Source organism: Ustilaginoidea virens, chromosome 7 (assembly GCF_000687475.1).
Source record: "Ustilaginoidea virens chromosome 7, complete sequence".
In the NCBI taxonomy this organism is placed as follows: Eukaryota; Fungi; Ascomycota; class Sordariomycetes; order Hypocreales; family Clavicipitaceae; genus Ustilaginoidea; species Ustilaginoidea virens.
The window spans coordinates 1,571,659-1,598,394 of NC_057322.1; the positions used below are offsets into that span (position 1 = coordinate 1,571,659).

General features: G+C 58.8%; 10 protein-coding genes across 10 annotated transcripts; 3 read left to right on the top strand and 7 right to left on the bottom strand.

Annotated features, from left to right (window-relative positions):
- Positions 1-714: 714 nt before the first annotated feature.
- UV8b_08090 (uncharacterized protein) lies at positions 715-4,431 on the bottom strand (the record flags this gene model as incomplete). Its single annotated transcript, XM_043145587.1, has 3 exons — positions 715-1,178; positions 1,306-3,642; positions 3,768-4,431. The coding sequence occupies 3 exons, from the start codon at positions 4,429-4,431 to the stop codon at positions 715-717; spliced, it is 3,465 nt and encodes a 1,154-aa protein (XP_043001522.1).
- Positions 4,432-7,875: 3,444 nt separating this feature from the next.
- Positions 7,876-8,904, bottom strand: UV8b_08091 (uncharacterized protein; the record flags this gene model as incomplete). The annotated part of the gene is made up of 2 exons (XM_043145588.1): positions 7,876-8,737; positions 8,834-8,904. 2 exons carry the CDS (start codon positions 8,902-8,904, stop codon positions 7,876-7,878), a joined length of 933 nt encoding a protein of 310 aa, XP_043001523.1.
- A 772-nt stretch (positions 8,905-9,676) lies between these two features.
- On the bottom strand, positions 9,677-11,933 carry UV8b_08092 (uncharacterized protein; the record flags this gene model as incomplete). Its single annotated transcript, XM_043145589.1, has 9 exons — positions 9,677-9,700; positions 9,864-10,083; positions 10,151-10,489; positions 10,555-10,763; positions 10,844-11,035; positions 11,133-11,185; positions 11,250-11,271; positions 11,444-11,673; positions 11,738-11,933. 9 exons carry the CDS (start codon positions 11,931-11,933, stop codon positions 9,677-9,679), a joined length of 1,485 nt encoding a protein of 494 aa, XP_043001524.1.
- Positions 11,934-13,415: 1,482 nt separating this feature from the next.
- Positions 13,416-14,457, top strand: UV8b_08093 (uncharacterized protein; the record flags this gene model as incomplete). The annotated part of the gene is made up of 2 exons (XM_043145590.1): positions 13,416-14,197; positions 14,277-14,457. The coding sequence occupies 2 exons, from the start codon at positions 13,416-13,418 to the stop codon at positions 14,455-14,457; spliced, it is 963 nt and encodes a 320-aa protein (XP_043001525.1).
- Positions 14,458-14,673: 216 nt separating this feature from the next.
- UV8b_08094 (uncharacterized protein) lies at positions 14,674-15,852 on the bottom strand (the record flags this gene model as incomplete). The annotated part of the gene is made up of 3 exons (XM_043145591.1): positions 14,674-14,714; positions 14,776-15,463; positions 15,523-15,852. 3 exons carry the CDS (start codon positions 15,850-15,852, stop codon positions 14,674-14,676), a joined length of 1,059 nt encoding a protein of 352 aa, XP_043001526.1.
- An 895-nt stretch (positions 15,853-16,747) lies between these two features.
- UV8b_08095 (uncharacterized protein) lies at positions 16,748-19,668 on the top strand (the record flags this gene model as incomplete). Its single annotated transcript, XM_043145592.1, has 3 exons — positions 16,748-17,510; positions 17,635-18,597; positions 18,842-19,668. The coding sequence occupies 3 exons, from the start codon at positions 16,748-16,750 to the stop codon at positions 19,666-19,668; spliced, it is 2,553 nt and encodes an 850-aa protein (XP_043001527.1).
- Positions 19,669-20,276: 608 nt separating this feature from the next.
- On the bottom strand, positions 20,277-22,310 carry UV8b_08096 (uncharacterized protein; the record flags this gene model as incomplete). The annotated part of the gene is made up of 2 exons (XM_043145593.1): positions 20,277-21,433; positions 21,500-22,310. The coding sequence occupies 2 exons, from the start codon at positions 22,308-22,310 to the stop codon at positions 20,277-20,279; spliced, it is 1,968 nt and encodes a 655-aa protein (XP_043001528.1).
- Positions 22,311-23,420: 1,110 nt separating this feature from the next.
- Positions 23,421-24,590, bottom strand: UV8b_08097 (uncharacterized protein; the record flags this gene model as incomplete). Its single annotated transcript, XM_043145594.1, has 4 exons — positions 23,421-23,835; positions 23,960-24,266; positions 24,344-24,467; positions 24,558-24,590. The coding sequence occupies 4 exons, from the start codon at positions 24,588-24,590 to the stop codon at positions 23,421-23,423; spliced, it is 879 nt and encodes a 292-aa protein (XP_043001529.1).
- A 516-nt stretch (positions 24,591-25,106) lies between these two features.
- On the top strand, positions 25,107-25,682 carry UV8b_08098 (uncharacterized protein; the record flags this gene model as incomplete). Its single annotated transcript, XM_043145595.1, has 1 exon — positions 25,107-25,682. One exon carries the CDS (start codon positions 25,107-25,109, stop codon positions 25,680-25,682), a length of 576 nt encoding a protein of 191 aa, XP_043001530.1.
- Positions 25,683-26,110: 428 nt separating this feature from the next.
- Positions 26,111-26,675, bottom strand: UV8b_08099 (uncharacterized protein; the record flags this gene model as incomplete). Its single annotated transcript, XM_043145596.1, has 2 exons — positions 26,111-26,346; positions 26,426-26,675. The coding sequence occupies 2 exons, from the start codon at positions 26,673-26,675 to the stop codon at positions 26,111-26,113; spliced, it is 486 nt and encodes a 161-aa protein (XP_043001531.1).
- Positions 26,676-26,736: the final 61 nt, after the last annotated feature.

The window sequence follows — 26,736 nt, forward strand, 5'->3', positions numbered from 1 at the left end:
AAGAGGAACGGAAAAAGAAGACGGAAAAGGAAGAGGTAAAGAAAAAGAAAGAGAATAGAGGAAAAAACGAAGAACGAGCGAACGAGCGAACGAGCGAACGAACGAACGAGCGAACGAACGAACGAACGAACGAACGAACGAACGAACGAACGAACGAACGAACGAACGAACGAACGAACGAACGAACGAACGAACGAACGAACGAACGAACGAACGAACGAACGAACGAACGAACGAACGAACGAACGAACGAACGAGCGAACGAACGAGCGAACGAGCGAACGAACGAATGAAGAAAAGAAGGACGCAGAAAAGAAGGACGCAGAAAAGAAGAACAAGAAAGAAAAGAGGAGAGAAAAAAAGAACGAAAAGAACGAAAAGAACGAAGAAACGAAAAAGAGAGGAAAGAAAAGAAAGTGAGAAACAGCCGCATTATTCCCTTTTCCGTAGCCCGTGATTCCGACCCTGCTAGTGCCATTTTTTCTGTCTTTTTGGTAATATATATATATATATATATATATGTACCTAGGTATAAAAAAGAAAGAAAGACGAAAAGAAAAGACGCCGTAAAATACAAGTAATGGTAGATTTTATTGTACAAAAATAAGAAAAGAAAAAAGAAAGAATCAAAAATCAGGAATCGAGAACCAGGCACAAGACAAGACAAGACAAGACCCCCACGACACATGCCGTGCTGGGAGACATGCCCCAGGCTCAGGGAGGCGGCGTGGTGCCCAGCATGCTGGGGACTTGCTTGCGCACAAAGGCCCGCGCGCCGCGCTGCTCCATCCGCGGGACGCCCTGGATGGCGCGCGGCTCGCGCATGAGGGTGCGGTCGAGGCGCGACGGGATGCGCGTGATGACGGAGCGGTACTCGCCGGGGAAGTTGCCCTTGGGCAGGGGCACCGAGGCGGTGCGCCAGATGTGGTCCGACGTGTCGGACAGGAAGGAGGGCGTCTTGCCAAAGGGGTGGCGGGCGGAGGAGGGGGCGGCCGGGGCGGCGGCGGCGGCGGGGAACGAGGCCCCGTGGCTCTGGCGGATGGTGGACAGGCGCGACAGGCCCGAGGAGAGGCCGGGTCGGCCGCGGGCCTTTTTGGCCAGGATGACCTCGTCGAAGAGCCGGATGGAGGGGTCGGTCGACGGCGTGGTTTCTCGCTCGTGGATGAACTCGTTGAAGGCTGCGGGTGCGGACCGGACGTTTTTGTCAGCGCGTCGTTGGTGCAAGTGCGAAACGAAAGACGGGTGTAAAGAGGGTAGAAGGGGAAAGGGGGGGATGGGGAGAGGGAGAGAGAGAGGCCCCCTTACCTTGGGTGTCTCGCATCATGGTGGCGTATTCTTGCTGGTCGTACGGCAGGCTCTTGATGAAGCCCTCCATGTCAAAGGCGTACAGCTGCCCGTTGCTCTTTTGCTGCTTGGTCGGCCGGCCCAGGTGCTTGCGGTACGTGTACAAGAGGCTGGCGAGGCAGCGCACAAAGGCCGCCCTCACCCGGTCCGCGCGGAAGGCCTCCGGGCAGACCAGCGAGACGTGGCCCAGGCACCGGCCGTGGGCCGCCGTCTTGCACGCGGCGCAGGCGTAGAAGCCGTCGCCCTCGGACCGGTCGTCGCAGATGGTGCACGTGGACAGGCAGCTGTCCTTGACGTTGAAGCTGAAGCAGTGGCCCTCGACCCAGACGGTCGTCTCCGTGTTGCGCACCGGCTGTATCTGCATGTTGGGCATGATGGTCGACGCCGCCAGCGTCGACTGCGCGTACGTCGACGGCGCGTACCCCCCCCCGCCAAACGACGACTCGGACATGACGGAGAAGCCCGAGACGGACGACTGCTGCTGGTGGCCGTTGAGAAAGGGCAGGCCCGGCTTCTGCACCGCCTGGAGCTTGTCCAGCCCAAACGACGAGCTGCGCCGGCCGCCGAGGCCGCCGCCGCCGCCGCCCTTGTCCTCCCCAAAGTGCCCGGATCTCTTCTCCCGCAACGTCGCCGTCAGGGCGAAGCCCGAGTCGCTGCGCGAGAGCGGCGTCGTGGGCATGGGCGGGAACGTCGTCGACGCGGGAGACACGGACGACTGCGGGCTGGTCTTGGAGGATCTGCTCGTCCCCGGCCGGTCCGACTTGCCGCCGTCCGCCGACGAGACGGTGAAGGCGTTGAAGACGGGCGGGTCCACGTGCTCCGGGGCGTCCCGTTCGGCGAAGCTGGACGAGTTTTGCGACACCCACTTGCCCAGGGTGGCTCGCGGGGCGACGGGGGTGAAGACGGACCGGTTCTCCGACGAGAACGAGTCGTAAGGGAACGACTCGACGGCGTACGGCGGCGGGCCGGTGGCCACGCCGTAGCGGAGGGCGTGAGGGGCGGCGAGCTGAAGCAGGGACATGAGCTTCCGGCGCTGCTGCCGGGGCAGGCGGTGCGGCTGCGAGGTGGCGTCGATCGTGTCCTTGTCCAGGTCGACGAGGACGTAGTCGTCGTCTGGCAGGTCGATCCGCTCGTACCGGCGCTCCACGCCGACAATGTACGGGCACGGGGCCTCGAGGGCGGAGACGAGCCTCGCCGGGAGCACCGGGATGAAGATGCTCGCCCACTTGAGCGGGTAGAGGAGGTTCGCCAGGGCGTGGCAGGCCAGGTGCAGCATGCTGGTGTGCGACGACAGGAAGATGACGCGCGACTCGGACATGGCGTACTCGAACAGCGCGACCACGTTCTCGAGCGAGAGGCACCGGAACAAGGCGTAGAGGTCAATGGTCCGGGAGCCGGGAAGCTCGTTGGCGCCTTCCTTGCGCGCGTAGAGCCGCAGGTCTCGCACGCCCAGCTCCACCTGCGTCTTGGACCCCAGGGGGCTGAAGGCCTCGGTGCAGAGGTTGACGACGTAGCGCTCCAGCGGCTGCCAGCGGCCGACCTTTGGCGAGCTGGGCGGGATCCTGAGGACGGCCCCGTCCGTCATCGGGACGATGATGGACCTGAGCCACTCCTTCCAGAAGCCCATGCACGCCACGTCTCGCCCCAGGACGCCGTATGCTCGCGGGATCCAGAGCCCGCTCTCGCCCGCCGTCAGGCCCTCGATCTTGGACGCGGCACCATGCCGCAGCGGCCTCAGCATGTCCGTCATCAGAGCAATCTTCTCCTCCACGGTGCTGATCTCGTCCTCCAGCCTGTCCCGAGCCGGCGATCCCGAGGGCATGGTGGGAAGCTTGGACAGGAGCTGGGACAGATGGGATCGCTCGCCGGCCAGCCGCACTCCCAGGCTTGCGGCCAGCTCTCTCTCCTCGTTGGACATGTGGTCCTGGCGCCATCGCTCGCACCTCAGCTCCACCTCTTCGGCACGCTCGGCAGTCAGGGCCGTCCATATGATGATGGTTATGCCGTAGAGCTTGGCATTGTCCTCGCCCGTCATGGTAAAGCCGTGCCACGTCGAGCGGGGGCGATCGTCGGAAGAGACGATTTGAATGTCGTTGGGGAACGCAAACATGGGCACAAAGTCTGGAAACTTGCCCCGCCTGGCAAGCTCATCCGTTTCGCCCTTGGGAGGGTACCGATCGAGCAGAACCGGCTCGAACCGCCTCTTCAACGGATGCATGTTCGGGTCCGTGTTCAGAGGCTCCGGTGGCGGAATCACCGAGTTGTAGTTGCTCAGCCGTTTCGCGGTGCGGACAGAAGCTGCGCACGGGCACCAAGGTTGTCAGTTTCTACTTTCAACACCGCGGCATGGCAACGCGCAAAAAAAAAAAAAGGATCCATGCGTCGGTTGGTCATGCCCGAGCAGACAAAGGGGTTCGACTTACAAGCTCGGTTGCACGCGCCCGGCCTGGCGGAAGGTGGTCCTTTGCGCACGCTGTTCATCTCCCTAAAACTGATCTTGCGCCGAATGCTTCCTTTCAAGCTTCTCAGCGGGCTCATCCTGCCGCTTGGAACTCCCTCATCTGCTCGGATCCTCTCGGCTCGGGGATTTATCATGGGGGGTCGGGACTGCAGTTTGGCGCCGGCGGTAAACGACAGGTCCTCGAGAAAGTTTTCCCGCTCGGCGGCAAACTTGAAGAGGGCCTTGTCAAAGTCAAAGTCTGGCATGCCCATGAGTCCCTGAGGTAATGCCTCAGAAACAGGCCCAGCCCCGTTGGTGGCGGTCCCATTGGGAGCGGCGAGCTTGACGGGCTTGATCGTGGCACTGCTCCTGTTGCTGCGAGTGCTGCCATCGAGCTCGTCGAGAGTGCAGTTTATGGAAAATCGGCCGTCGAGCGATAGTTTGGACAGGCGGTTTGCCGAGTTCTGCCAGGAGTGGCGGGCAGCCGTTGGCTTGCAGCCGTTTTGGGCATCATCGTCGGGCTCTCCGTCCTCGGCAATGGTGGAATCAACGGGCAGGTTGGTCAGCGGCAGAGGGTCGTCGTAGCTGATTGATTCCACGCCAGCTATCCAGAAATAGTCTGCCAGGGGAGTCGAAGAGTTCTCCATGACATGTCAATGCTGCCGTGGATGAGGAGCAGGAGGACGAAAGGGTTTGGCTAGGGGTTTTTTTTTTTTTTTTTTCTGGCAGCGACGACGGGTAGAGGCTGAGGCGGTGGACGGACGTCCCGCCAAGTAGGTTGAGGCTTCTCTTGATTCAGATTGCTCGCACTCCAGCAGCCTTGTGTAAATCGGATCTGGGGGGGGGAGGGGGGGGATTGATTGTTGTGCTGCTCCAACCGACGCGATGGGTGTGACGAGAGAGCAATTCTGGAAAGGCGGTTAGGCGGTTAGAGTGGGCTTGTACCTGGAATTACGGATTACACCAAAGGTGGCTGCTGCCCGTGTTGCGCCAGCCGGGAAGGATGGGGGTGGGCTTTAGGGTGCTGTGCTAGTGCGCTCTAGCGTGCTAGCGGGCTCTGGGCCGCTGGCAGGCTGCATCAAATGTGCCGTGCTGCTCTGGAGGCTGTCTGGGGGCTGGCTGTCTGGGCCGACCAGACAGACTCCCTGCCGTCCGTTGCTCGCCAAACTGCCCTGCCTGCCCTGCCTGCCCTGCCTCAGAATACAAATTTTCTCTTGCGCAGCAAGCAATTCCTTGCCTGGGCGGGCATCACAACCACAACAAGTCTCGAGCGCGGAGTCGTTACCCAAGATTCTCTCTCCCAGGGCCTGGACAATCAGACCACGGAGGCGTGTTTCCGTTTCGCCTTGCCGGGAGGGGGAGGGGCTGGAGGAGGAGGAGGAGGAGGAGGAGGAGGAGGGAAATGGGGCCCGAACTTGGCTGCACACAGCTTTTAGATTGTGGAAATGTGCCCACCGGCCGACAAAGTTCACGGCACGAACGGGGGCAGCCCCGGGACAGCCACCGCCATCTCGATTTTCCTGGCAAAAGGGGAGAAGAAGGGCGGCGTGGGAAATGTGGGAGGTCTTGTTTCAGGGGCAAGTCTCCAACATCAACATGGCCTGGCCAGTGCCGTCTGGTGGAATAGAATCAGACCCGATTCGCGAGGAGAAGCGGAGGAAACCAGTACGGAGCGCACCGTACAGTAACAGACTGGAGTCTCCATGAGCGCCACGGCCAAAGGCCGATCAAGATGAAAAGCGCTGTGTACCTACTTCATCAGCCCAGGGGCTGTCGTCCTTGACTCTCTCTCTTTGGCCCAGCCGGGCTGATCCCGATCCAAGCAGCCAATGAGAGCCACGGTAGTCCTCCCCCACCAGGGGGGGGCCTTTTGGCAGCACGCTCACTGAGCACTGAGCACTGAGCACACATTGATTTAATGGATCGAGAGTGGGCTGTGGCTCCAGTTGCTCAGGGGCGGCCAGCAGGGGTCGGGTCCCGCTTGTGCAGAGCAGTCCGTACGTGCATTGTACTACGGAGTACCCTTTACGGACAGCGCAAGATGATCTGTTCCCTGTTCCGTTCTCGGTGCTCGGTGCTCATTGGGCAGCTGAAGCCCTCCCTCAACCCCCCCCTTCCCCCAGCTCTCTGGAAAGGCAGTGACCCGCGCGGCCTTGCGCGGAATACATAGCAGACCAGACACCAGAGACCAGACTGGACCTTTGGGAATCGTTTGGCATGGATTCGTCGCGGTAGCGCAGCACAACCGTGCCCGCCGAGGCGTTTCAGAACAGTTGAGCCTTGTTGGCTTGGGCCTGGTTTGGCCGGGCAGCTACTGCCCTCCCCGTACATTGTCTACAGCAAGACGCGCCGGAGTGCTCAATAGATCAATGGCACCCATCACCCCCGAAAGCCCCCAGGCCATTGACGCTTGCCAACTTGGCTGCGGTCGGGAAAGGCACTGCGAGAAATCGTCGTGGGTACTCCGTAAAACGCTTGGATGCACCCGGCGCAGGCGCAGCCCGCGACCAGATAGATGCAAGCTGCAAGCGCAGCAAGGCAAGGCAAGCAGAGCGCTTGGAAGGCTGGGCCTCCCTCCTGTCACTACCTACCTAGGTATCTAGGTATGTATGTATGCATTGTCGCGGGCGCCACGTGGACCCACGTCGCATCCGCCGGGGTGCTTCGCACCATGCTGTGCTTTGATGCGCTTGTAACAGGTAAATGAACGCCATCCGTCATGGCCATGCCGTGCCGACAACCCCAGGATGCCGCGCGCCGGAGAGCAGGCTGACTGACTGACTGACTGACACCTTGTTCCACCGGCCGAGCTTGGCTGCGCTGGCCGATGCGATGCAGCGACGAGCGAACTTGACAGGTAGCTTATGTGGCTACATGTACATACCTACATGTAACCTACATAGGAGGTGCCTGGCTTCTGCCACAGGCATTGACGGGAGGAGTCCCCGGCGCCGCCAAACACCAGCAAAAAGTCCACATAGGTACATGTAGCCAGCCTGCAAACAAGTCCAATTGCTTTTGGCCGTGGCAAGCTGCTGCAACACCAACCTGACCCGGCCGCATCATCGCACCTTCCCAGCACCCGCCGCAAACCACGCCAAGCCAAAACGGCACAGAGAAGCGGCAAGGGGCATGGCATGGGAGCTTTGCAAGTCAGGCCACCTCCCACAAGGCGTGCCATCTTTCTTCCATGCCCTTGCGCGAATGCTACCCCATGCAACCCATGCAACCCATGCAACCCCATGCAAGTCCCATGAGCTAGCATTGAATTGATGCAAATGCAAATGCAAATGGTGCAAAAAAGCTGAAGCTAGCTGCCAGGCCGCGCTGAGCCTCCGGGGGCGCTCTCTCTCTCTCTCTCTCAAAAAAAAAAAAAAAAAAAAAAAAAAAAAAAAAAAAAAAACATTGAAATGGCCGCAAAGCCAGGCCGCGTGCTTGGCTTGTGCCGTTTCAGGGCGTGGCGGCGGCGGCGGCGGCGGCGGCGGCGACGGCCGTCAGGCGGACCCACCCGCTTGCGGTAACGCGTCGGCAACCCCGACTTTCGAAACAAGCGGTGTGCGCGGAACCCGCGCCTGGGAGCGGCGCCTCAGCACACCCGGAGAGGAAGGCGACGTACATGCCCTGCCCTGGGCCCGCGTTCCCCGGCTTCTGATCCATCGCTCGCGAAAAGATGGGGTAGTGGGTGCCTCGGGCCATGGCGGGTCGCCCTATCCAAGCGGCAGCGGCAGCGGCTGCAGCCCGGGGATATCGTCGGTGCGGATGAGTCTGGTTTCTGCGTCGCGGCCTGCACAGCGGCAACGGTCTGGTCTGACTGTTGACATCAGCCGGGTCTGCTAGCACCGCCGGCCGGCCGAGTATGGTACGGCCATCCCATCATGTCTGCTCAACATGCCCGATCTGCTCCCCCCCCCCCCCTCCCGGCAGCTTCTGCATCGCCCACGTGCACGTGTCTTGCCTGCCGCACCCTGCCGTGTTTATTCCCGGGCGGAAAAGGGGCCCTCCAGTCCGTCCCGTATGTGTACCTGCGTCATCCGTCATCACGGCACCCAACTTGCCTCCCCAAGCCGAGGGGCCCAGGGGCCCAACACGCCTCACGCCGCCACCCTTGTGCCCAGCATCCCCGTCGACAGGAACCCCCGATTCCCCATCTCCCCCCTCCAGCCGATGCCCAGCACGCCAAACACGATGCGCCCGTCCGGCGCGCTCCTCGCCTCCCGCTCCCGCACCACAAAGCACACCTGCTCCACCTCGCCCGGGTGCAGGACCGGCTTCGCCCCGCCGTTGCAGTCCTCGCACCCGAGCCCCTTGTCCGTCTCCATCACCACCCTGTCCAGCTGCATCACGTCCTCGCTGCAGTTCTCGAGCTGCGCCTCCAGCACCCACCTCCGGAGCCGGCCGTCCTCCACGCCCAGCAGGCCTACCTTTGTCCGCACAATCAGGCTCGCCTTGCACACGAACTGGTACAGCTTGCGAAACGTCCTCGTGCGCCCGCTCGTCTCCGTGGCCTCGTAGTAGCTCACCGTCACGGCGAGCACGTGGCTCCCTTCCTCCTTGAGGTCAAACGCCACGAGCTTCTGCAGCGTGTCGCCGGGGCCCAGGTCCACGCCGCCGCCGCCGCCCTGCGCGCGTCCCCCCAGGTCGAGCCTGTGGGGGGTCCCCGGCCCGGGCGTCTTCATCTCCGCCTCGATGCGCACGTCGCGGATGTGCTTGGCCGCCGAGGCGGCCACGTCGTTGTTGGCGCACAGGGTGCAGGAGAAGGTTTCGCCGACGTAGGCCGAGCCGAACGACGCGGGGAGGTTGAGGATGGGGCTGAGCAGGAAGGGGTCTGGGTTCGTGGCAAACGGGGATTGATAGGACACGCTGGCCGGGAAGCGGCAAGGAGCGGCGGTGGCGTTTGCGGCGGCGAGCGGCGCGGACGTTGGGTATTGATGCACGAGGGAAGGTCGGGATAATCTGCGGTCAAAGCCCATGCCATGTCAGGTCCTCGCTAGCTTTGCGCGACGGGGGTCTGAAAGGGGGAGCGAGCACGGGAGAGGAGAGTAGTGGTACCTGAGGACCTTGACGGATACAGAGTGTGGCTCCTTTACAGGATCGTGAGGCGGGTAGTTCTGGTGACTCATTGTGGCGGTTGCGCTGCGGTGGTCGCAGGTTGGTTGTCGCGATGATGCGGCATGTTGCGCGGAAGGGGAGGGGAGGGGACTGGAGCCGTGCTTCAGTTGTGGTTTGGCATTGACGGCAAGTTGACCACTTGCATTTCAGGGTGGGTACGGAGTACATGTATGTAATGGCATGGTTTGGTCAATATGGTGGCGCGAGGAAGCTCGCAGCCTCGGTAGCACCACGGCCCTCGTTTAGCTCCACGACGATTCCGTCATGCCCCGATAATAACAATCACGCTCGACAACAGCAACCCCTGGAGCTGGAGCAAAACGCTCGGGCGAAATACAACAACGCTTCACAGCCAGACTATGGCTATGTATCTACACGTCTTTTGGCTCATGCTCCCGTCCGACATGGCTTGAGCTCCATGCCGCTTCTCTCTCTTCGCACATTGTACCTCATGCACAAGACCAACAATCACCTCCTCATGCCCCTGCTGGGAGCTGCGCATCTTCTCAGGTGCCCCCAGTGCCGGATGCCATCGACCGAGCAATACATTCATAGTGGAGCAATGGGAGACGCCCTGGTAAAAATCCGTTAAAATCCGTCCAAATCTGTCAGAAATCCGTCACGCAACAGCGCTGCAGTCGAGGCAGCTCGGCCGCCTTTGATTCCGCACCGGCGTAATTTTACCAAGAGCATTTTCCGAGGTTTGGATGACCCGTCTCAGTGACAACACAATTTTTCTTTCAATCCCGCCCCCTTCCGTTTTCCTTCTCTATACCATTCGATTCAAAGGCCTTGGGGAGGTGGAACCTGGATTGCTCATATTAGCAGGTTGTGGCGAGGCATCCTTTTCCAAGAGAAAAAAAATCCGGGAAAAGAACAAACAGATGCAAAAAAAAAAAAGTGCAAGAGGGGGAGGAAAAAGAAGAAGAAGAAGCAGAAAGAGAGAAACAAGGAAACAAAAGAAACCTACAGCGTTATAGTTGCCTCCTGGTGATCCCGATGGCGGAGGGGGAGGCGGCGGCGGCGGCGGCGGGGGGGCGTTGGGCGGCGGCGGTGGAGGAGGAGCGGCTTCACTAGGAGGCGGCGGCGGCGGCGGTGGTGATGCAGACGTCGGAGCGGCACCTGGTACTCCCGCAGCAGCTTGACCCTGTCCTTGCGCTCCGTAGTACTGCTGGTACATGGCAACATAACTAAAGTCACTCGCTGTTAGCTGGCTCGTCGCCAGGCCCGCGCGTGTTGATCGAGAGGGAAACATACTTGGCATAACCTCCATATGCGGCGTATGGATCAGCTCCGCCGTAGTACTGGGCATACGCGGCAGAGTAGTCGGCAAGACTCTGTCCAGGGCTATTGGTGCCTTGAGCAGAGCTGTTGGTGGAGGCGTTTTGTTCCGAACCGTAGCCGCCATAGGCCGAGTGATGGCCTCGGTCATGGTGTCTGTCATTGCCGCCGCGGTAGCGATCTCCGCCGTGGTGACCACCTCGGTCGCTGTAACGCGGTGGTCGAGCCTTGAACTCCTCATACTGCTCCTTGACGTTGGCAACCAAATCTTGGCAAAGTTCCTTGGCCTTTTCAACCATGGCAGGATCAGGGCCCCTAGCTAGCGTCAGCATCGAAACTCGGGCTATCCACGCAACCATAGTCCAGGAGCTAGGACTTACGCAACATGAAGGAACATGTCTTCGTCGCTTTCTCGGTTTGTGGCTCCTTCGAGGTATCCAGATCCGCGGCCCTTGATTTGGACACGGCACCCAGTTTCTTGTTGGATGTGCTTCACATAGGAACCGCCATGGCCGACAATCTGTGCACGCAGATTGAATCCTGGAATGGGCGCCAAGTCGATGGATATTTTTTCGTCGGGCCATTTACGCTGCCGAAAAGATCAGTGTCAGTCATCAAGCTTTTGTAAAGAAGCGCCTGGCTCATGGGCCATGACTGGGATCTCCTTACACGTCCCGCATGCTCACGATCACGATCCACCCGCTCCCGCTCCAATTCTTGTTGCTCCTGGTCTCTTCGACGGAAACGTCGTTCATCCACCAATTGGGGAAGCTCTTGCTTGATAAGCTCGTTGATTTTCGCAACAGCGGCTTCCAGGCCTTCTTTCGTGGTGCTGGTAATGTGGAGGTAGAGCGGTGGTTTCTAGACCGAGAGAAGAAAGTAATAGAAAGCACAGTTAGCCGTCTTGGTTTTGGGAGAAGCAAGAGAAGGCGGCTCGCTTCATGCCAGATTTACGTACTGCTGCCGTAGCCATGGCCTTGTTGGGGTAGTAATTGCCACGCGTAGTAACATCTTTGAAAGCGTCAACCTGATATTCATCGTAAAAGTCACTTCAAGTAAACAGGTAAATGCGTACCAGCTCCGGTTTCATCTTTAATCTGTAAATCAGGGGGGAGTCAGTACGAGCAAGAAACGGGGTGGGAGGCGAGCTATCGTGCCATGTGTAAGCATGATATCCCTGCGTTCACTTCGGCTACGCAAAGAAAGCGGACAATGCCAGCTTTCGGCGAATTTCTGGAGAATCAGTGGAACGCGCAAGTGAGTATTTACCATCTTTTGAGTAGAGCTTTTTGTGATCAGGTAACGATTTCTCAAGTCGTTGACCTCAATATCCTGAATGTAGTCGCCATCAGCAACGTACATTTCCTTGCTGACGGAATAGATCTTTGCTTCTCCTGACTGTCCGCCAGGTGAGCCAACGCCCTGGGCCGGCGGCACGTCAGCATGTTGAGCGCTTCGTCGAGCTTGCATTGCAGCAATGATCCGAGCGGCAGCGGCGGCTTTAGAGACCAGTTAGTGGGTACAAGGCATTTGAGGCTGGTTGCAGAGGTCTGGGCGACGTACCTGCCGCAGCCGCGGCGTCAACAGGAGGATTCTTGGCCCCTGAGCTGTCTTCAGCGAGAGGGCTACGATCTCTGCCTTCGGACCGGCGCGTTGCCGGAGACCTCGAACGGCGATCGAACCTGGAGGCTCTTTTTGGTTCGGGTTCGGTTTGATCGAAGCGAGACCGCTTTGCCGTTCGTCGTTCTGAGTCGTCCATTGCAGCCGGAGTCGGGAGGTCGATGACGGGGGAATGGGTCGAGTATGCGCTTCAGCAGAAAAGGATTGAGCTTTGTCGGAAGCTAACCACTGGCGGACTGGTTTATCCACGCGACGTCAATGGTTTGGCTGACGACGACAAACTGAGGAATCCCGCCAGCTGAAAGAGCCAAGACTCGCTTCTTGGCGGAAGTGGCAATGCCACTAAGCGTGAATGGCGAGGACTGCGTGTGACGCTTGCTCGAACAGAGCTGCTGGTACGGAGCGAGATGCAATCCTTCCTTGAAGCACGGACCTGGGCGAGGAGAGAAAATTATTATGCCAGCCTTATTTAACCATGTGGTCCCACTAGACTTGACTTGACAAAGGTTTTAAGTCCGTTCGCTAGCATTACATAAGGCAGCGCGGCACAGGTTTAAGTGGGACGGGAGACGCCAGGTTCAGACATGCGCTTCAACCTCCAGTCGAGAACCGTCGAGACCTTGACTTGTGCCGATTGGTGGATTGGAAACGACTGGCGTGGCGGCAGAATTTTGCAGTTCAGGCTGGAGGCTTGGATGTATCTGGGGAAGCTCCCGAGCGACCCACTAGCACTCGTCACTCTATGATAAATTACTTTCTACTGATGTAGTCTGGAGCGGTTGTCGGAGTGGTAACAGCCAGACCGACCGCCTGAGAAGCGGGCACAGTGCACTAGACACGTTGCGGACGGGACTTTGAACACTGGTGTGGCTGACTGACAGGCTCAACATGAGGTAACCCATCCCTTAAATCGTCCACATACCATGGCGCGTAAACCTACATGCTGAAGATGAAGCTCATTCATAACACTTCACAGTATAGCATCACAATATAAGACAGACTACGTGGCAGTCTTGAGTCTCTCTTGCGTTTCGTTACCGCTTACGAGCCTGAGCATCTTCAGGACTCTGTGTTCTCGGCAATGCCTCTGCGATGAATATCACAACCCCCCCCCATATTTGAAAACTCAGTATCCAAACACCTGCTTTAGGAAAAAGAGCCGTATTCCACCGATACATAATACAACCAACGAACAGCAATAAACGCTCGTTACGCAAGATTTGAGAATATTTTCGTATCCGAATCCTCCAGCTGGCTACCTACCATAGGCAGGTACCTACGTTTGGTCTCTGCTGACATGGTACAGGTACTTGATACTTGGTGCACCGCCGTAAAGTGGAGCGGAGTCACCGTGCCATTAATGTGTCCAGTTCCAGTTCATACCGTACAGAGAGTCGCTGCAGTCCTCCGATCCCTCGGAGGGCACCAAGTTTTCGGGAACGCCTCCCTTCCCAAGTGATCCATACACACAGTTGACTCACGACATCAACTGATCCCTAATTCCTCCACATCCAATCCCGACACCACCACGCACCAAGCCGGGATCCCGAGATCATCGTCCCTGCTGCCAGACTAGGGAGGCCATCGTTCCTGCTTTCCCCTTGCCTGGGACTTATGCAAGATGGCATCGCTCCGGTCGTGCGCCGCTCCCATGCGATGGGCACTGTCGGCCACCCGGAGCTCGTCCCACGGTGCCGTGCGATACAGCTCCTCCCACAAAAGCTCGACTTCCGCCATTGCATACAAGGCTCTTCGGAACCGCTCGGCCCCCTTGCCCGTGTCCAACCAGCCGCCCTCGTGGTCCGCCCAGGCCGCCGTGTCCAACATTCTCTACGAGACACCCACTCCGTCCATGGCCCCCCCGAAGCGCCACATCCTCAATTGCCTGGTCCAGAACGAGCCTGGCGTCTTGAGCCGACTTTCTGGTATCCTGGCTGCTCGTGGCTTCAACATTGACTCGCTCGTCGTGTGCAACACCGAGGTGCAGGATCTGTCCCGCATGACGATTGTCTTGACTGGTCAGGATGGCGTTGTCGAGCAGGCACGTCGCCAATTGGAAGATCTCGTCCCCGTCTGGGCTGTGCTGGATTACAGCAACGCTGCCCTGGTTCAGAGAGAGCTCCTCCTTGCCAAGATCAACATCCTCGGTCCTGAGTACTTTGAGGAGCTGCTCGCTCATCACCGCGAGATCACCGCTGGTGAATATGAGGGGGAGCAAGCTCCTGAAGGCGCTGAACAAGCCCAATCCTTGGAAGAAACCTCTGCCGATTTTCATCCTAGCAAGCTTGCCGCTAGTGAGGCCCTACGCCACAAACACGAGCACTTGAAAACCATTACCTATTTTACACATCAATTTGGAGGCAAAGTGTTGGATATCAGCACCATCAGCTGTATCGTCGAACTGTAAGTGGGCACACAACAACTCCTTTCTGGTTTGGTAGCCGTTTCGAGGCTGACTAGAGATTTAAAAAAAAAATTACAGTTCTGCCAAGTCCTCTCGTATCGACTCGTACCTCAAACTCGTTGCTCCCTTTGGCATCCTCGAGTCAGCTCGTACTGGTTTGATGGCTCTGCCTCGCTCACCTCTCCGAGCCCCTACTGAAGAGCCACTTCTCAAGGATGCCGAAGAAGTCGTTGATGCCAGCCAGCTGCCTCCTGGTTAAAGCAGTTTGGAAAATTCGGCTTAGATTTCTCTTGTATTTTGGGAACTGGTCTAATCTTTCTTCTGTGTGCTTGATATGGAACTGAAACTGTTGTTGTACATTTGGTATATTTTTAATCCAAGACAATGCAGCGGCTCCCATAATCTTTGATGCAAACCGTAAATGGTTGAAGTCAACTAATATAGAAACGCCCCATGTTTGCCAGTCATTTTCATTCTACAATTTTCCCTTGTTGACAACGAAGCCCTCAAGTGCAGCTGTGGGTGAACGGTCAGCAAGAGGTTGACTTGAGGGCGTCAAGTTTCAAGAATGACATACCAACTGCAGCCCATAAACGATTCTCGGCCTCTGGAAAAACAAGGGATCTAGGGCTATAAAAAACCTCGTCCGCAACCTCCTCGGGATGTCGAGGCAAGCAGTGCATAAACTTCCAGCCTTCCTTGGCACCACCTCGCTTGGCCAACTCATTCGTAATCTGGTACCCCTCGAAAGCCTTCAGCCTCTTCTTCTGCTCGCTCTCCTGACCCATGGAAATCCATGTATCCGTTACCAACACATCAGCACCGTTAATGGCCTCCTCAGGGATGGTAGTTTCCGTCAGTTTCCCGGGCGACTCGACACCCGTAGCCGCGGACGTGATGAGCTTCTTCATCCCCTCGGGAATGCCATAGCCCTTGGGCGATGCAACGGCAATATGGACGCCCATCTTGACACATGCGATGGCCAGATCAAAGAGCACATTGTTGGAGTCTCCGACCCAAGCAATTTTCAGGCCGCTGAGGCCAAGACTGTTGCCGGATAAAGATGACGCAGGGAACGTCTCATGGATGGTGAGAAAGTCGGCAATAGTCTGCAAAGGGTGGAAGTCGTTGGAGAGGGCATTGATTACAGGTACGCTGGAGTGTTTGGCGAGGCCGGCGACGTCGGAATGAGGCCCGACCCGGGCGACCATGCAGGAGGTCATGGATGAGATGACGACGGAGGTGTCGTGCAAAGACTCGTTCACCTGCGAAGGCCTGGTTAGAATATGGAGCATGGCGGGTTTCGCGGAGAGACGGCTCATACGCCGAGCTGAATATCGTCTTTGCCCAAAAACATGGGATGGCCTCCCAGCAGCGTCACAGCTGCCTCGGTGGACACTCGCGTCCTAGTACTCCTCTTGCTGAACATCATGGCGACGGTACGGCCAGACATGGACGCACTCAGAGATGACGGCGTTTCACCAGCCTTGACCATGTTCTTGCGTTGCGCAGCATTGCGAACGAGCGAGACGAATTCGGCGGGTGTCACGTCGCTGATGGACATGAGATGTCTTGGGGCCGAGACGTGCGAGTAGGCTCGCTTTTGGAGGCCATGAAAGGCTAGGCGAGCTGTGCAAAGTGACGACGACTTCATGGAAAAGGTTCAGGAGCGGAATTGACCGACAAGGGGACGGGAAGCTTGATGGAATGGTGGGCAGGTCAAAGCAGGAATGGAGCACGAGGCATTTGGGCTCTTGATTGCTGCAGGGCACATGTAGCTCCACTGATGAAGGAAGCACAGGGGACTGGAAGCTCTTGCTGTTGGCAGTCAATAGGTCCGTTAGCGGAGCTACGGTGCCCACTGCGGCCCTACAACGGAGTACTGGGTATCGCCAACAGCCGACGGATCCGCCTGCACCTTTCAAGCGGGCGGTCGATTCGTGCGGAGAGCCAGGGTGATGAGAAGGAGTAGCATGGCGGTGAATTTTGGAGCAGCTAGAGCAGCTAGAGCATCGAGCAAAATTGGTTGTTAGGCCTGATGATTTTCGAACCCAACTGCCATGTATCAGACAAGTACATATACAGTACAGCATGCAATGTGCCAAGCCCCATGGCTGATATGCCACTGCTAGGCCTGATCCGGGCGGTCTGGCATAAGAGCCATGGATCATCCATGAATCATACGTGCACAACTGCAAAGTACTCTGTACCCTTGATCCGCAAAAGGGTGGGCCCCCTATGACATGCATGACCAAGTGCTCCGTAGGTATTTACGTGCTCCATACGGCGTTATCAGGCGATTCCATCCAGACCTTCTCTCCATCTATCTCCCTAGCTTCACCACCCGTCCGATTGACGTGTCCCCATCTTTGCTCATCAGCTTCCCTTGCTCCTCCACCGTCCCTCTTGCCCAAGAAGTTCTTTTTGCTTTTGCCAATCAATCAACATACCTTTCGTCGCCGATCTACCTGGGGAAGCCCACTCACTTCTCTTAGTGTGGTGCCTCTTGGCGAGGAATCCCTCACAAGCGCCGTCCTCACCAACCCGCCATGCCTTCCGAATCCGACGAAAGGTCACCGCTCCTCGCAGCGGCTGCCGAGCCGGAAAACGAGAGCGAGACCGAACAGAATGAGGCCACTGAGTCGTCACCGTTGCTAGCAGCTCGGAAAAGCACCAGCCCAGGCCCCGCTGAACGAGACAGCAACGCTCCATCGGGACAGCCTCCCAGAGACGAGACGGGAGTCCGGCGGAAGCGGAGATGGCCGTCTTTCATCGCAATGCTGGTCATGGCGAGCTTGGTCGTCGCCATCATGGTCCTTGGTTTTGTCGTCCCACCGGCTGTTCAGCAGTACATTGAGAACGCGGTTGTTTTGGAACCGACCGACTTGTCTGTCGAGTCGCTCACCGCGGAAGGGATACGCGCTCGCGTCAAGGGCACCTTCAGGCTGGATGGTTCGCGGGTGGCGGATGAAAATGCGCGACGTATCGGCCGGATCGCCACCAGCATCATGAGGCAGATTGGCACTGAGGAAACCAAGCTGCGCCTGCACCTGCCGCATTACGGCAATGCTCTCATCGGGAGCGCGCTGCTACCGCCCATCACCCTGCACCTGGTGGATGGTACAGTCACCGAGCTGGATTTCGTCACGGAATTCGCTCCTGGCGATACCGAGACAGCCCGTCAGGTCGTCAACGACTGGCTCAAGGGCAATCTGCAGCAGCTCAAGGTCACTGGAGCCACGGCAGTTGGCCTCAAATCCGGCATTATCCCGCTGGGAACTCATGACGTCACGGAATCCATGGTATTTGAAGGTCAATCTCTCTATCGCACCTTTGCTGCCTTGTACTTTGGCCAGAAGACCATCAAATAGATTCTATTCACCATCAATGTATCGACCATTTCAATCTCAAAAGACCCTGGCTAACGCTTTCGCAGCCAAGGATCTGCCCCCCATGCCCGAGTATACCATTAACAACCTGGTGTTCCATGACGTGCCCGTCGGTGATGGTGGCCAGATGGGAGTCGGCGCCAATGTGTCCGTCACTGCTTACAACCGACTTCCGGTCGGGCTGACTGTCCCGTCTCTCGGATTTGAAGTGCTTGTTGCCAACTGTGATGCCTCCCAGCCCAACATCAGAGTGGCTTCGGCTGTCTCGAGCACTATCGAGATCCATCCCAGATCCAACGTGACTGTTGAAGCCCAAGGAACCATCCGTGAGCTACCAGCGTCTCTCACCAAGGCCTGCCCTTCAAGTGAGCTGTCGCCGCTCGATAACTTGATGAAGCGGTACCTGAACGGGCAAGACGCAGAGGTGTTTGTGCATGGGAAAGCCTCCGGCAGCGGGGGCCTGCCCGACTGGATCGGCAGCTTGATCGAAAGCATCACCGTTCCCATCCAGTTCCCCGGGCGCTCGCTTGATGGTTTCCTGCGCGAATTCGCTCTGGAAGACGTCGACTTCAAACTGCCCAGCCCGTTCGCAGATCCGGGCCGCCCAGACAGCAAGCCTCGAGTGTCTGGCACCGTCCGCGTCCTGGCAGCCATACCTGCCGACTTGAACATCAACGTCAGCGTCAGCAGCCTCCGGGCCAGCGGCGACCTCGTCTTTCGCGGCAGCAAGTTTGGAGAGCTGAGAGTCGACGAGTGGCAGAAGGCGACCTCGAGCATCGTCCACAAGCCCGGCAACGAGGAGGACTTTTTGAGCGTCACGTCTCGGATCCGCGACGCCCCCATCGATATCCTCGACAGCGACACGTTTTCCGAAATCCTACAAGAGCTGTTGCTGGGGGGCAAGGACATCATGCTCGACGTTAGGGCAAACGTCGATGTCAAAGTGTCAACTGTGCTGGGTGACGTCGTCATACGCGGAGTACCTGCGACTGGCAAGGTTCCCGTCAAACGTCCGTCTTCCATGTGGTAGCGCCCACCTTTCAGGCCTGAAGCTGTTGCCCCATGATTTCCTCTTTCTTTTACTCATCTCTTATTTTCCTTTTCTTTTCCTTTCTTTTCTTTTCCTTTTTTTCCTTGCTTGAGTCGCGGCGGAGGGAGAGGGCGGGCGGTTCTTTACTTGTCCCTCTTGTCTCTTTTCCAGCTTCACGTCCCAATCAAGAGCTCTCGCTGTCCCCCTTGGCTAACACGTTGTAGACGTGCCCGGGGACACGCTCGCGGCCCTGAACCCGCAGGTCGGCGAGGTGCGCGTCCTCAGCACTTCCAAGACAGGCGTACATATAGAAGCATCGGTCAACATGACCAATCCCACGCCCTACACGGCGTGGATTCCCTACATGAGCATCCACATGACCAAGAACCAGCACTTGCTTGGTGAAGCCGTCGCCAAGGAGATGCGCCTCGGGCGCGGGGACAACTCCAACCTAGTGGTCCAGGCAACCTGGGACCCGGAATCGCTCGGCGGGCCCCCCGCCCGCGCGGCCGCGCGCCGCCTGCTGTCCTCGTACCTGTCGGGCAAGAACACGACCGTGACGCTGAGAGCGCACCGGGCCTCCGTCCCAGCATGCCCCGCCGTCGGCGAGGCGCTGTCGAGACTCAACGTGACGCTGTCGACGCCGCGGCTCAAGCTCCCGGGAGACGCGGACGGGGACGCCGGCCGCGGGTTCGTCCGCGACGCCACGTTCCACATCCTCTCGTCGACCGCGACGTTCACGCTGGCGTCGCCGCTGGGCCGCGACACCGTCCACGTAGAGCGCATCAACGCCACGGCGTTTTTCAACCACACCGAGCCGGTGGGCCGGATCCTCCACGACGAGCCGTTCGACGTCCCGCCGGGCTTGTCCCGGACGCCGCGGCTGCCGGTGGACTGGTCCGCCGACCGCGTGGGCTTCGGCAAGCTGCGCGACGCGCTGGGCGGCACGCTCAAGCTGGATGCGGTGGCCGACGTCACGGTCCGGCTGGGGCGCTGGGTCGAGCAGGTGAATTACGAGGGCGAGGGGATCGGCGCCAGGGTCTCTCTCTGATTTTTTTTTTATCTTTTTCATTTTTTTTTTGGGGGGGGGGGGGGGGCGGCCACGGACTAGCAGGGGATGAACCATCGATGGTGGGCGTTCGGCGTCGAGGATTGGGATTTTGGATTTTGGAAAACGGTCTGGCGCCTCGTGCACGGAGTGCCAGCTAATGGAGAACAAAGCGAGCAACAGGGCAGTTTTGTAAACGCAGTAGGGGGAACATGCGCGGTTGGCTTCTTGACTCTTTGGCCATCGCTACATAGCGCAAGGTTGGCATCCACCGTGAACAGGAGACAACAGTGGCAGCAAGTCGCGTCCAGGTCGTCGTCGGTCAGACACGTCACGGGATACAACAAGCACGTCAGGAATCCTCTCGAACACGCGCGTCAGTCAGGGAAATGACACGCTTGCGGAACCAAGTCCGAATTCAAAGTACAGGGTATCAAGCACCTTTTTGCCGTCTGCATCCTAAACCAACCCCCCCCCCCCCCTCCGCCCAATCAGTCTTTACCCCTGCGTGCTTCCGCAGACTGAGGCGATGTTTTCTTCCTTCTTTTCTCCATCTCTGTCGGCACACAGACTGCATGCTGCGGCAGCTCAGCAAAACGGGGCGGCGGAGGCTAGCCCAAGCGCACGCCGGCTTCCCGCCTCTTCTTGAGCTGCTGCGCCGTGGCGGCGCTCATGCCGCCGTTGGCGCTGGCGTCAAACAGGCTCTGCGCCTCGCGCCGCTTCTCGTCGTCAATCTTCTTGAGCCGCTTCTCCGTCTTGCCCTTGCCGCTGCCCTTGCCGTGGAACTGGTGGCTGAGGTGCTTGAAGGCTTCCTTCTGGTCCAGCGAGCGGCCGTGGTCGTCGGTGTACTTGAGCTGCACGGCGGGCTTGTAGTTTGCCGAGAAGAGCTCGGCCATGCGGCGGGATTGCTGCTGGTCGCGCCACATGTTCTGCTGGCGCGCCCAGTCCTCGCGCTCGCGCACCGACATGCGGTCCAGCCGCCCGCTCATGCGGTCCCGCTCGCGCTGCTGGCGGGTCTGGTCGTCGAGCTCCTCTTCGAGGAGGCGCTTGCGGGCGAGGAACTCCTCGCGCTGTCTAAAGTTGTCGTACTCGGTGCCTTGCGACCCTTCGATGAGCCCGCGCTCTCGGAGGAGGGCAAGCGCAGCGCCCATGCCACCGCCGACAGTCTTTTCTTCCTCGACCCCGGTTTCCGCTAGCGGTTCTTCGAGTGCTTCCTTGGCGGCTGCCTCGTCGTCGTCGTCGTCGTCGTCGTCGTCGTCGTCGCCATTCTCCATTGCATGGTCTTCGGACGGCTGCTGGGGGCTCATGGTTTGGGTTCTGGGGCGTTTGGGTTTCCTCTCCTCGTCGTCGTCTCGTTTGCTCAGCCCTGAGACAAACTCGGAAATCTCGCCAATCACGAGACCGCCGCCGTCGCTCTGTGCGTTGCCGTCGGCGTCTTCATGTGCATCGTTCTCTTGCTCCTCCTTTATTCGCTTCGCGACATCTTCGGGCTTGACCTTGTTCCTCTTCTTCAGCGCACTTTTTCTTTGCAGAGCCAGTGACGCTTGCAAGTCATCGTCGTCAACAAACGTGTCAGAGTCAACTTTTCGCTTCTTGGATTCCTGATTGTCTAGTTCCATGCCATTGCGGTCTGCGGCGGCAGGGTCCAGAGGAAAGATGTCGTCGTCATCGTACTGCTTTTGCCTCGTACCCCTTGACTTTTTCTTCTTGGGTTTCTTCACCTTTACTTCCGACGCTGCAAGGTAGTCTGACGATATGGGAGCATCACCTGTCGAGGGAATGAGCTTTTGCGATGGGTCACACGGGGAACCTTGCGCGAGGGAAATAAACATACCAATCACGTCGTCCAACTGGACATTGATTCCGTTTGTTTGGGGAGCTGGCTCGCCGAGTATGTCTGCCAGCTCAGCAATGGTTCCACTGCCATCGAGCGTGAACTTTTTGCCCTTTTTACCGTGTATTTCGTCGTCGTACTGGGCCAGAATTCCGCCTTGGCCATCTTCGACGTCGTTGGGATCGTAGCCGGGCCGTTTCTTCTTCAGGTCCAACCTCTCGCTTAGCTTTTCCTGCTCGCGCAGGCCGAGATTCTCCAGCTCGTCGCCTTGGTCTTCATTCTCGTCTATGGTGGCGTCCTTTAGCGTGAGGATCTGGTCTTCGCCGCCGAGAAACTCGGAAGTGTCGTGGGCGACCTTGATGCCAGCAAGATCTTTGGACGTGTACTGAACGGCGGCGGCGGCGGCGGCTTCGGCGGCGGCCAGCTCTTCCTCGAGGCGCCTCGCTTTGTCAATCCTTTTCTGCCGCTTCTTCTGACCCATCAACCACGATCTGGCATCCTGAGGGTCTTTGTCGCCCGCGTCGCCGAGCCCCTTGCCCTCCAAGACCGCGAATCGCTGAGCTTCATCGCGGGCCTTTCGTATCGCGGCCGCTCTGTCTTGTCGCTTCCTTCTGGCGGCCTCTGCGTCCTGGTGCTTCTGGTAATTGTCGTACGATTGAGCCTGTCGAGTTTCCAGCGTGCTTGCGGCCTCCTGGTCGCCGGATGCGTGGGATTTGTCGGCATGCGACGCGGCTGCACCAGGGACTGGCAGCGGCTTCATGCCGAGGGACGCCCTGATCCTGTTGGTCTCCTGTATGGTGGCCGCGTCCATCTTGCCGCATCGACGACTATGACGGTGTCTTGGATTCGGGAAAGGGCGGCGTGCAAGAGCCGGTCGGATTTTCAATGCGTATGTTGTATCCGTATTTTCAGGCAAGACAGCAATATGGTGTGGATTTTCAACCGTTTGGCTCAGAGACAGCCTTGGCTCACCAGAGGGCCGCAGCTGATTTTGACTTGCATGGTTGTTGGCAGGGGACGCCCATGAGGCAGGATAGGCACGTGACCGGCCCCGCCGAACACTTATAAATGCAGCGCAGAATTTCCTGCATCAAGTTCTTTTCCTTTCTTCCCTCCCCATCACGGATCTGTGCCCAGCGATCCCTTGCTTTGAACAAAGTCCAAGGTTGAATGCTGCGGCAGGCTCGATAACTCCATGGAGCCACCCACTTGTTATGGTGTCAATTTTCCTATCGACAGGTCCAATACGAATGTCGGCACTTGAGCTTCGGCTCGTGCTGCGAGAACCTATATTCCACCTCCCTCTTCCGAGACCGTCGGTCTATGAGGTTGGGAAAAACCATATGGTCTACATGTCATGAAATTTGTCTGCTTAATTGCCGGGTGAAGAGCCCCATCTTGCTGCGTTTTCGCGTCGTAACCCACAGTTGCTGGCAGCCATGTCATCCATCCGTGTCTAGATGGCGGTTGCCATGCACGTGCCGGGCTTTTCAACGTGCCTACATTGGAGCACCGCAAGACGGGAACATGTGGTTATCTTTTGGGAATGCGCTTATGTTCTCCAGACTCCGTGAGGCTGAAAATGAGAGTCAACATTCTGCGCCGGTACCGAAGCTGAACCCACGGAGTTGGTAGGATGCTGCAGTCTGTCGCAGTACCAAGTACTGTGGAAGGCACTGGCCAAGCGAGTTGCCAATGCGCTCCCCTGGCCAGACACCCGAGTCATTAATAGTGCAAGTCGACTCTTGGAGCTAAAGGCTCGCCCCTGAAGCATCAAAAACCCAGCCGAATGAAGCCGATGTAGCAAACAAAAAAAGACTTGACAACGCCGCAGAGCCACTTTGTGTCCACCGTGTCTACCGAGTCGACGCCTCGCCTCACGTCGTCCAGATACATTTCCGCAGGTTGCCTGAACCGTCTCCTACGCAAACTCATCATCCGCCTCTTCAATGGCATTCTTCACCCTCACCAGAATGTTCGTCTTCCACTTGTCCAGCTTGCTGATTTGGTCATACTGGAACAACTTGTCCGTAAACTGCTCCTGGCTCTTGGCCTCGACAGCATCGCACAGATCCCTCAGCAGCAAATGTTCCCTCTGCGAGGCGAAACTAGGATCCATGTCGACGTACTTTTCCAAAGCACGCTGGGTGGCAACCAAGTCCCCCGACGCGAGATGGCAAATGCCAGCCCTGAGCAAGTAGTCCTTGACGCTGTACCTCATAAGGTTGTTGTTGACCGACTGCGCGGCGACTTTTTCAAAGTTCTCAATCGCCTTGTAGTAGTCGCCCTCGAGGGCCGCAGCGTCGGCGACCTTGAGCCACAGCTTGTTGGCGAGCCTAAGCCCCCAAGTTAGTTGTGCCCTGGAAACCCTTTGACAGTGTTTTTTTTTTTTTTTGTTGCCTATTTTTATATTGTATTGAGGCGCGATGCGGGGGGGGGGGGGGGGGGGGGCAAGCGTACGCCGTGGCATTGTCTCCCTCGTACCAAGTAGCAGCAGCCTCGTAGCACTCTACGGCCGTCTTGGCATCTCCCAACTGGGTCTCGTACACCTCGGCCATGGTCTCGTTATGCGATGCCGCTCTTCGAAAGTTGCCCTTTTGGCAGTACCTGTCGATGGCCGTCTTTAAGCAGCGAACCGCGTCGGAGGGCGCGTCCTTGCGGTACGCTTTGAAGGCGTCGACGAGCGAGTTGGCCCCGTCGTCGGGCTCGTTCAGCTTGGCTGTTTGCACCTGGGCGGCTTGTTCGAAGGCCTTGCCAGCCTCGACGTCTGACGGAAAGCCACGCGGGCGATTAGCAGAGCTTGCGGAAGGCAGGAGGGTATTTGTGGGGGGGGGCTCTTGGTACTTTGGTTCTGCATCTTGAAGGCGTTGGCTGCCTGAGTGAACAGATCCGCGGCATTCTGATACTTGTCCTCGCGTCCGCCAAAGAAACTGAAGCCGCCGCCCGCGCTGGCCAGCGTCTTCTCCGCCTGTTACCCGACGCAGAGTCAGACGGGGGGGTGGTTCTTGTTTGAGATGGCAGTTGTTGGGCGGAGGGGGAGGAGGTCGCGAGGCCAAACCTTTTGGAGCAGAGCACGGGGGTCCTGCGACATTGTGATGACGAGTTCTCTGCGCGGCAGGCCCGGGGGCGGGGAGGGGGGGACGGGTGGCAAGGGATCGTGGGCGCTTAGTGTACAGTGGTGAGCGGTGTTTGGTGTTTCAGGGTGGAAAGACAGCTGGGAGCTTTGGCGATGCTTGCGGCACGGAGTAGAGTTTGTCACCTGCGGCTTCGCTGAGGGTCGGAAAGGCAGCGACAGCGATGACGGGTTGGTTTGGTGGGGTGTTGGTCGTTTGTGGATGCGTAGGGGGGTACTTGTGTTTCTACCTGCCGACTGCCGCGGACGGATGTACTTGCTGCGACCCAACCAAACGACGTGCTTGCCAACCGCAACTCCGACGACCCGTCACCTCGACCATTACCAAGACCATCACCAAGACCATCACCACGACCCGTCGCCACGACCCATCACCTCCCACGGGGACAAGCAAAATCCCAACTCTCGCCAAAGCCTGGCCAGCGCAACCCTCACGCCCCATCACCACGAGACACCCCCGCAGAGAACACTACAATGCTCCCCCTCCGCACAAGCTGCCGGCTCCTCGCCCTGCGGCGCACCCCCCGCCGCCCAGCGCCGTCGCCAACCGCGCCCCTCTCGACCAGAAGCCCTCGAAGCCTGGACGACATGCTCTCCCAGCCAAGCTGGTCGGTCCGGTCCCTCCGCGACCCCTCCCCCCCGGCGGAGCCGCCATCCGGGACGGCCATCACCACGGCCCAGCTGCACCACCTGCTCCGCCTCGCCGCCCTGCCGCTGCCGCAAACCGCCGCCGAGGAAGCCTCCATGATCGACACGCTCGAGTCGCAGCTCCAGTTCGTCCGGGCCGTCCGGCGCGTCGACACGGACGGCGTGGAGCCGCTGCGCGCCATCCGCGACGAGACGCCCGCGGCGCTGCGCGAGAGCACCGTCGGCCTGGCCGACATGCAGGCCCTGCTGGCCAGGGACGAGCTCGTCGGCCACTACAAGAGGCCGCGCCGGGCGAGGGAGCGGGTTGACGAGCAAGCAGAGCGGTGGGACGTCCTGGGCACGGCGTCGAGGCGGGCCGACAGGTACTTTGTCGTGCAGGGCGCCAAGACTGGGGGCGAGTAGGCCCGGGCGCGTCGCGGGTGCGTCGTGCTTGAGCGGAGGAGGGTGTTGCTCTTTATCGTCGTGGCGGCCGACGTCATCTTCGTGAGGCACCGTCGTGTAATGCTTGCTGCCCATGGTGCGTTCAAGTGCGCGTGGTCTGGTCTGCTGGCTCCACCTGAGCAGGATTGTGCGTCTTGTAGAGCGCTTGGCCGGTTCGCTTTCACGTGGGCTGGTAGTATATGCAGCAGCAGCAGCAGCAGCAGCAGCAGCAGCAGCACGAATGATCGATCCAATGTCAGCTCGGCCGACGTCTATGCCAGGGAATCAATTGACAAGTCGGAGCCGCATGGTGCTGCGCACTGCGCAAGCAGCCATTGCGGCGCGAGCCCAGGGCATATACATATACATGTGTGTGCGCGTGTGTGACCGCCAACGTTTCCAGCTCGTCCTCACGACTCGTCATCCTTGGGCTTCACCTTGGGCACCTTTTCGTACGCATTCGGACTGGGCAGCCTGTTCTTCTTCCCCTTGGCCTTCCCTCTCCCCCGCCCATGCGAGTGCCCACAAGCAGGCAGCTTCTTCCCGTCGCCGCGACGGCTCTCCGTCTCCGATTCCGTGTCCGAGTCCGACGACGACTCGTCGCTGGACTCGTCGACGCCCTTTGGCTTGTGGTATATGCAGCACACTGCCCCGTCGTCAGAACGCAAAGCCCTCCAGGCTTCAAGCAGCAGACCACGCCCGTGGCAAGCAGGGCCCCTACGTACCCTTTGAGCTCTTGCGGCCCAGCCCCTCGTTGTCAACCACATCTTCGGCCCACTGCACGGTCCGCGCACTCGCACCGTGCTGGCCTCTGAGACGCAATATCCTCGACGGCTGCTGCGTCTGGGTCTGGGTCTGGGTCTGGGTCTGCGACTGCGACTGCGAGGTCTGCGACTGCGACTGTGACTGTGACTGTGACTGCGAGGCCCGCGGGGGAGCCGCCGCCGCCCTTCTTTGTCTGGTGCTTTCCGACATGTTTGGAACGTTGCGCTTAGCTGGCCGTGGACGGAAACGAGTGAATGGTAATCAATAAAAC